The following is a 9,526-nucleotide window of genomic DNA, read 5'->3' on the forward strand; positions in this document are numbered from 1 at the left end:
TCAAAGCCAAAAGCAAAACCAAATCAACAGAGTCAATGATGCAAAGAGGATGCATACCTTTGTCGGCAACAGCAAGAAGGTTGGGAACTGGCAGAAGAAAGACCTTGACGAACAGAGGGAAACATTCTAAGAAGAGAACGAATAAAATAAAAAATACAAAAGAAATTTCTTCTTTCATGAGTCAACTTCTATCTTTTATACACTGCAACATCAAATTATCCATTCGAGATGCACAAAATTCAAGAAGAAATAAAAGATTGAAAGGAACAAATACAAATGATACAAACAAGCAAATATATAATTTTAAATCAGCAGAATCAGTAATCATATAAACTTCGAACAAAAGTAAACAGTAAAACTAATTTGAGAAAAAGAAAAGATACTAAACTAATATTTAAATAGTATTGTCTCATGTCTTATGAGAACCTTAACAACTGAAAATGTTGAGGTCTATGATATACAAGATGGGGAAATAATAAAATTCTTATGTGACTTCAGCTTAACACAACAACATACTCTGTACTTGCCTGGGATCAAAACACTGCTGATTAATTCTGAAAGCCTTATTCACACGACTATTTTCCCCTTCTAGTTACTGCATTCAACAGGTCATTAGACAAATATCAAAACACTGTCAGTTATAGTATTTAGAATAAAAATAATCACCCATTCACATTAATGTCAATCTACAAAAACCTAATCCAATGACCATATCAAAGCATGGTAGGATATTAAGTCTTCTTAAGATCATGAGAGAAAAGCACTTGTATTGTGACAGATAACCGGATAAAGGAACCGGATTAGTATTGTTTATGCAATAACTCGGGTATACAATGAACCGAAAAGAAAATTCTAGTTAGATACAATTAGTAGAATTTTAAAATACTACTATTTATATATCCATAACGCATTGGTGCTTAAAACCTACTACAGAAATGATAAAAGAGATGCACTACCATTATCCATAAGTAAGACCGGAAGAAGGAACTTAACCTCTACATTTTATTAAGATAAAGTAACTCACCTAATTAAACTTGAAGAGTTAAAGAGAGAAAAATCAACCTGAAAGTAGTAGCTAGCAATAGGCTTTTATATTATGTACTTTTCTGCTCTGCCGAAAGTCGTAGTGTTGTGGACTGTTTGACAAAATAAGCTATCATCAGATATTGTGTAGCATATTTGTTAATGTCAACAAAATAATTATCTTGACACTTTAATTAAGCTCAGTGTTCCTCTGCTATATATAGGAGTTTAATTACCTTGAGTGACTTTATTTGCAAGTTTCGTAACAGTAAAGCGCAACAAACACACACTTCTTTAATGGTACTAAGGTATAAAGTTAAGTGTCAAATTAACACTTAACTGCACGCTGATATAGATACACAGAATGAGTTTAATTAAAATTGGTGTTCTAAATTTGATTAAAACACCTAAATGGATCTATTCATACTTATAAAATTCTAACTCCAAATGTTCATCTTGTTATTCGTTTTTGGATAATCTTTGAATTCTAGATCTGTAGTTCACCCAATTGGAAATTGAAATTACTCCCTCAAATTGCTAAGCTCTTATATCTACGTTGCAATTATGATTGGGTTTGTTCTGTTGGTTTGAAATGGAAGAATACTAGATTCAATTTTATGAATATAAAAAGCGGTGCCAGAAAGTTTGTTTGAGAGGGGTGGAAAATGGAACCTTGTGATTAGTGTTTATCTAGCTCAGCATAAAGTTCAAAACTTGTAATCTGATGTTCTATGAAATGTTACTTGTGGGTAGATATTCCGGACAATGAATAGAACCTTTATCAAATTCGATTCCATTACTTGGAAGTCATATATATGAGACTAAATTTAAAGAGCTTTCACATCAATAGAGCACTTCTATCCACCAAAAAATTAAAATTACAAACTACAGAGCATTATAGTGGTTTATTACGAAGGATCCGATCCCTTTCATCAGTTGAACTAATGTGGTTTCAAATTCATCCAGGCTTGGAGAATGAGCACGGAAAATTTTATTCTCACTAGTTTTACTAATGTTGAACTATTGTTAGTTTTTGTTACGTGGAAATGTGTGTCACCTAAGTTGGTATTGGAAGCATGCTTACTCTTGAGGTTTATTTTTCACTGATATGTCTTTTGCTGCAAAAATCAGATCATTGTATGTAGTCATCTTCCAACAGGGGATGATAAGGTATACAACATATAATTTAAACATATATAGCCGATTAAACATTAATTAAGCAGTTGCTTTCTAATTTTACCTTATTGTTAATTAACAAAGGACAACTTTTAAAGAAAAGTTTTTATCTATGTATACAGTAGTGTTGACCTATATAAATAGATGAACAAAGCATATAAATTATTTTGTTATATTAGTACTGATTACAATATTGATTGTACAGATGCGCTCCTAAAACTTATAAATATAAGAAGAAAAACAACGTACCTTAACTGTGGAAAGACAATCTTATGGAATGTTCAATAACGGAAAAAACTCTTGAACAGAAAGGAAACTGAACTTACGTAACTGGTTTGAAATGGAGAGGTCTCTCACCTGCTTAGAATGAAGTGCAACTGATAGGAGAGTTTCAGATATATAGACATTTTGGGGTGTATGGATAAAACAGAAAATGAGGATAAATAGGATAAGATCACAACAACATTTGACAATTAGATTTAACGTTAATCAATTCAAATAGTTTGTTAGATTATTTTCAAATCACTTTTAAATTTCTATTATGCAATGTACCTGTTCCTTTATTGTTGTACCAAATCTGTTATTAAGTTACCATATTAACTTAAACAAGTTAACTATTGTATCGTTAAAAAAGTAAAATGAACCACCTGCATAATCTAAATGGATTTAAACGGTTATGATAACATAAAAATAGAGAATATTGATATAATTTTAAAAGTTTGTTGAAATAATCTGTTTCAAAAATCTGTGATTTTCAAATGTTATAAACGTGCTTATTCAATTAAATAAATTTCATTGATAAGCAATACAATCAGTTTACTCAATTTCAGCACAAATAATTTCTGAAGCCAAATTCACCTATCTGGTTCTCCTCTATTTGGGTTTCTCTGTAAATATTTTTATATATGCTACTTTGAACTGTTTCACATTAAATCGTTTTCCTTTCTCACGATGAAACTCGGTTTTTGTTTTTCAGTTTGCTGAAGTCCTTAATTTGCACAGTAAAAGCCAATTATATGGATCTTCAACCAGGTAAGTAACATTGTTTTTCTGCGTCTCATGTATTTTCTATTTGAAACCTTTTTTATACTTTTCCTAAACTCAGTCTAAATCAAAACAAACTCCCCTTCAAAAAATAGATCTTTAACCAAAAAAATTATATCACTAACAAAATCTGCTCACAATAGCATATAAAGATTAACAATATTCACAAAGTTTAATACAATTCATGATCAATACCTTAACCTAGCAGCTCAAATAATATTATCAAAATAAATTAAGAGAACAAATAAAGCAAAATGTCAATATAAAAAATTCAATGTTAGTAGAAATTATTCAATATCAGTAGAAGTAACTCAATATGAACAGACTGAATTGAAATAAAAATTGAAAACATTAACATCTCAAAATTCAGTAGAATCATCAATAATACATCATATGCATGTTTAGAATAAATTTGAAATTTCATAGGGATAGAGTCAGGGAAATATACTAAGACTTGAGACCTGAGAGGGTTGAAGGCTTGAAGCAGAGAAGAAGAGAATTGAAACTTGAGCTCTGAGACCTGCGATGGTTGAAGCAGAGACTAGAGACTTGAGCCGCGACAAAAGGTAACCGGTTCGACTGCAAGACGCCACGCGAAAAAGAGAAGCCACGACGGAGAATCAATGACGGTGGGACACGGTACGGAGCAAAGAAGCAGAAACGGCGCTAGGATAAGGGGAGTAGGAGAAACGACGAGGAGGAGAGAAGCGGCGATGACCCACGGCAAGGATCCGAGAGGCGGTGACGACCCACGGCGAGGAACAGCGACCTGGCAATGACCCACGACGAGGAGCAGCGTAGTGGTGCGACTCACAGCGACAAAGCGAGCTCGGGAGTGTGGGGGCTACAAAGCGGTGGGGGGTGCGGTGGCTGCGCTGGGCGATGACTGCGGAAGGGGTTAAGATGGGGCGGTGGCGGCTAGATTTTGTTTCTTTCTTAAATCAATTTTCAGAATACAGGGAACATGAGTTGGGGCCGGAAAAGTGTGTGGGGCTTGCGGGTAGTTCTTTAGGTTTAGTGTTTATTTTTTTTAATTAATAAAAATCAAAACATTACCGTGTTGGACCAAAATTAATAATACGTATAAAAATAAAAACATGCCGTAATTGCGTATAAAAATTAATGATACGTATAAAATTAATAAAATTAATAAAATCAATAAAAATCAAAATTAATGATACGTATAAAAATTAATGATACATATAAAATTAATAAAAATCAAAACATGCCCTTAAATAAGTAATAATTATAAATTGCTGGTATTTCTTATACTATAAATAGCTATTATTATACTTATAATACGTATACATATATTAAAAGCATAATTGCGTATAACAGCCGTAATTTATGATAGCTATAGATATTTATATATTAATATCGGTATAAATATTTATAATATTATATTTATCACTGAATATAATATTATTCTTATCATAATTTACAATATATTTTTTATTATATATATTATAACTATTAAGGTCCTTATTAATGTAATAATAAATATTATATTAATTATAATTTATTACAATTATTACTTAGTGTGTGTTTGGATTTCAGTTTACAAATGTGAGTTTGCATAATATTAGTTTCACAAAATTGATTTCGATAGAAAAGTAAAATTGGGTTAACATGATTTATGTTTGGCAATATTTGGGATCAACATTGAATATAGTAAAATAAATGTTGTTTAGTTTATACAAATCAAAATTACTTTTAGATGAAAAATTATTAAAAGAGACATCAATTTAAATAATTTTTTATATTATTCTATTATTTTACTTTAGATATTTGAATAGATCTTATTATGTTAAACAAAAAAATATTTGAAAATTTTTCTAGTATTACCCATACTCGTTAAGTTAGAATTATTTTGGACTATAAATTTTCATTATTTATGGCTCTATTGTTACTTATAATTAATTTTTTATTTATTTTTTCCTTTTTTATAGGATGATAGTTTATATTATACAAATTTTTTTATAATAAACGTAGTATATAATAATTACAATTACAAATTTTACAAAGTCAAATTAAAAAATAAATAAAGTAATATAAAACAAAGATAGAGTAATCAAAAAATAGAAAAAAATTTCATACAGATATAAAATAATAAAAATTTCATAAAATTGACAGCATATATCAAATAAACAAAAAAAACAATAAAAACTAAATTAAATTCATGTGAATAAAATAAATAAAAAAATTCATAGGCAACATAACTACAATGTAATAAAAGATAGAACAAAAAGAATTCACATGAACAAAAAATAATAAAAATATCATAAAGTATATTAATAAAATATTTGAAAAATTATAGTACTTTTTCATCTTATTCCCATTACTAAACAATGATAACTATAACTATTATGTTAAATTTTGGTACAAAATGTAATTATCATTTTTCACAATGTTTTTTATTTGCACATTACTTATACTGTCATCGGTTTTTTTTGTTTTCTCATGTTTTCTTACGTCACTATTAATTGTTTCGATATATTCTGATACTTCACTAGATACTGATAAAACCTGGATTTCAAAATCACGGAGTAGTGTGAAATATAGGCAAGGACTGAACCATTTTTTAGACTTTGCGTTTGCGAATGCATCCTCCGATGGCATGATAAAGTGTCCATGTCCTAAATGCGGGTTTCAACTTATGCAAACAAGAGAGGATGCATACGACCATCTATTGTTACGACCATTTCCGCCTGGATATACTATTTGGGTGCGTCATGGTGAGAAGCCGGTTGAAGAGAGGCCTGGATTGGGACGAGTAGATGACAATCTGATATCCCAAGTGAATCAAATGCACCAAATGGTCAACGAGGCATTCAATTTCACGATCCAACATGGGAGTGAGGACATCACAACAATCGAACATGCAAAAGATGATGAAGGCGTGTTACCGAGCCTGTATGAAGGTCCAAGTCACGCGGCGCGAGATTTTAACGATCTACTGTCAGATGGAGAACAGGAGTTATATCCCGGATGCTCAAAGTACTCCAAATTATCGTTTTTAGTGAAAATTTATCATATCAAGTGTATGTGTGGTGTGAGTGACAAGACAATGACAATGATTCTTGACTTACTACGGGACGCATTCGAACAAGCAAAACTTCCAAAGACAGTGTATGAAGCCAGGAAGACAATAAGAAAGCTGGGTATTGAATACGCCAAGATAGATGCTTGTCCAAATGATTGTATGCTATACCGAGGTGATGATGCGAACCTGACTAGGTGCAAGAAATGTGGGTGTTCAAGATGGAAGCAGAAGACCAAAAAGGGCTTTATTCTTAGGCTCAACATACCAGTGAAGAGAAATGGAAAACTTATAGCAGCCAAGACCCTTCGTTACTTTCCCCTCATACCACGACTGCAGTGGTTATTTATGTGCAGCAAGACATCGAGTGATAGGTTATGGCATAAACAGGCGTCTAATAACGATGGTTTCCTTAGACATCCAAGGGACGCTGAAGCATGGAAAAAGTTTGATGTAAAGTATAATAATTTTTCGGCGGATCCACGAAATGTTTGCCTAGCCTTGGCGAGCGATGGATTTAATCCCTTTGGGAATATGAGCACAAAGTACTCCATCTGGCCTGTGATTCTTATTCCGTATAATCTACCACCCTGGATTTGCATGAAGCAGACATCTTTCATTCTATCCACGCTTATTCCTGGGCCGAAAATGCCAGGTAACGACATAGATGTTTATTTGCAGCCTTTGATTGATGAGTTGAAGCAATTATGGGATGGCGTTGAAACCTATAATGCCAAAGAGGGAAACACTTTCAAGATGTGTGCGGCACTAATGTGGACTATCAACGACTTTCCAGGATTGGGAAACCTATCCGGCTGGAATACGCACAGTGGGTTAGCCTGTCCTACGTGTAACTTGGATGCTAAGCCACATCGGCTGAAAGATAGTCAAAAATGGTGTTTCATGGGCCATCGACGCTTTTTAAATCAGGGACCTAAATACAGACTAGACTGGAATAGATTTGACGGGTAGGTCAAATGTAGAGATCCGCCAAAGAAGTTATCTGGAACAGATGTATTGAGGCAGCAGTCTAATGTGCACGTTTCATTTGGGAAGAGTTCAAGTGTGACATCTAAAAAAAGACGCAATGGCCAGGATACGGATGAAGATGATTCACATTGGAAGAAGAAGAGTGTTTTCTTTGACCTCCCGTACTGGGAGGATCAGATGTTGCGTCATAACCTCGATGTGATGCATATAGAGAAAAACGTGTGTGATAATGTGGTCTTCACTATCTTAAACGATTGTAGCAAATCAAAGGACAATATTAAAGCTCGCAAAGATTTACAATGCATGGGTATAAGGCTTGAATTATGGTCAGAGGAAGGTGGTAAATATCCTTCTGCAATATTTGCGATGTCGAATTCACAGAGGGATATTTTCCTGAAGACTTTGCAGAATGTGATATTTCCAGATGGTTACTCTAGTAACGTTGCTCGTTGTGTTGATTTGCAACAGCGCAAGTTATATGGGTTGAAAAGTCATGACTATCATATTCTGATGGAACAATTACTCTCAATTTTGGTGAAGTTCTCACTTCCGAGTCCGGTGTCCAATGTGATTGCAAATTGGTCGTCTTTTTTCCGAGAACTTTGTGGGAAAGCCATAAATTCTATGCAGCTTGCTGAGCTTCAGAATCATGTTGTGCAAACCTTGTGTCAGATGGAAATGATTTTTCCTCCATCCCTCTTCACCGTCATGGTTCACCTCACCATGCATCTCGTTGATGAGGTTACTCTTGGTGGACTCGTACATTATAGGTGGATGTATCCAATAGAAAGGTTAGCTTACTGATAAACCCCTTTAGTACATTCAAATCAATTAATTGTGTATATACTGAGCATTTTATTGTATTTATATAAAAGGTATTTAGGACGTCTGAAGCAATATGTTCGTAATAGAGCACAACCAGAAGGCTCAATTGCAGAAGGCTATTTATCTGAGGAAATCCTGACTTTCTGTTCTAGGTATTTAGATAATATTGAGACTAGAATCAACCGACCAGGGCAAGTTGACGATGAGCCTGTTGACATTCCTCACAATTCAAGGGAGAGTATCTTCCCAGCTATTGGCAAGGCATTAGGGGCATTTTCGCATTTCGAACTCACTCCAATGGAAAAACATCAAGCTCATCGTCATGTGCTAGTCAACTGCGATGTCGTGGTTCCGTTCCTTGAGTAAGATTCTAAAACACCAATGTAACTCTTTTACCCCAGTTTCTAGTTGGACTAATTTTCTTCTCTACAATAAAGTACATTTAGGGAAAAGACAAAGCGAAGCATGTGTCATCAAACAAGGTCCCCAGCTAAGATTGATAGTGTCGTCCATGCAGAATTTCCTCGGTGGTTCAATGCTCAGGTTGACAGAATACTAACCTGACCAATATTTTTTTAGCCTGGAATTAGTACTATATTAAAACCGACTTTAATATAAAGTATGAATGTTATGTGGTTCTAGGTTCTTCTGGAAAGTACTATTCAATCGAAAGAGCTGAAGTTGCTTGCATGCGGTCCCATGATTTATGCCAGACGTTTTGGGGCTTATAATGTTAACGGGTACAAGTTTCAAACTGTCACAAAGGAAAACGGGATAAAAACACAAAATAGTGGAGTATATGTATCATCTAATACGAGAAGTTATGCAAGCATGCGTGATAATAGATTGGCTGTTGGTGGTGTTTCGTATTACGGAAAAATTGTAGACATAATTGAATTGAATTACAGCTGTTCCTTCATAGTGGTATTGTTCAAATGTGTTTGGGCTGGTACCACTACCAGTAGAGGCATCAAACAAGACCATTTGGGGCTTACCAGCGTTAATTTCTCTCGTCCAATACACACTGGTAATCGTAAAAAAGATGAACCGTACATATTGGCATCAAAAGCTCAGCTTGTATACTATGTGGATGATGAAGTAGGTAAAGAATGGAGTGTTGTGGTTCATGTGAAACCAAGGGATTTGTATGACATGGGAGAAGAGAATGAAGAAGCTGAAGTTAGTTTTTCTCCACAGCCAGGGTTGAACATGTCAGCGGAAGGTGACATTGGAGATTTACTGTTGACAATGGAGGAAGATATAGAAGACCTCATAGAAAATGCCTCAGAGAATTTCGATGATGTTGCGTAATGCTTTGTATGAAGCATTTTAATGTGATTTAAAATGATCTTTTTGTCATTAACTAAGTTAAATAAACTCAGCGTTGTACGTTATTTTCTTTGGTTACTTTACACTTGTGTAGTTTTT

At 33.7% G+C, this 9,526-nt stretch overlaps 1 protein-coding gene across 1 annotated transcript; it reads left to right on the plus strand.

The window, feature by feature from the left end:
* Positions 1–2,131: 2,131 nt before the first annotated feature.
* On the plus strand, positions 2,132–8,464 carry LOC107492513 (uncharacterized). Its single transcript, XM_052263404.1, has 5 exons — positions 2,132–2,193; positions 3,176–3,231; positions 5,757–7,116; positions 7,267–8,064; positions 8,149–8,464. The coding sequence occupies exons 1-5, from the start codon at positions 2,132–2,134 to the stop codon at positions 8,462–8,464; spliced, it is 2,592 nt and encodes an 863-aa protein (XP_052119364.1).
* Positions 8,465–9,526: the final 1,062 nt, after the last annotated feature.

This window comes from Arachis duranensis, chromosome 1 (assembly GCF_000817695.3).
Source record: "Arachis duranensis cultivar V14167 chromosome 1, aradu.V14167.gnm2.J7QH, whole genome shotgun sequence".
Lineage (NCBI taxonomy): Eukaryota > Viridiplantae > Streptophyta > Magnoliopsida > Fabales > Fabaceae > Arachis > Arachis duranensis.

Coding starts and splice junctions, on each gene's coding strand:
- LOC107492513 (XM_052263404.1), top strand. CDS start 2,132: ATGTCTTTTGCTGCAAAAATCAGATCATTGTATGTAGTCATCTTCCAA. Junction 7,117..7,266: donor GGCTGGAATACGCACAGTGG/GTTAGCCTGTCC, acceptor GGTCAAATGTAG/AGATCCGCCAAAGAAGTTAT. Junction 8,065..8,148: donor TGGATGTATCCAATAGAAAG/GTTAGCTTACTG, acceptor TTTATATAAAAG/GTATTTAGGACGTCTGAAGC.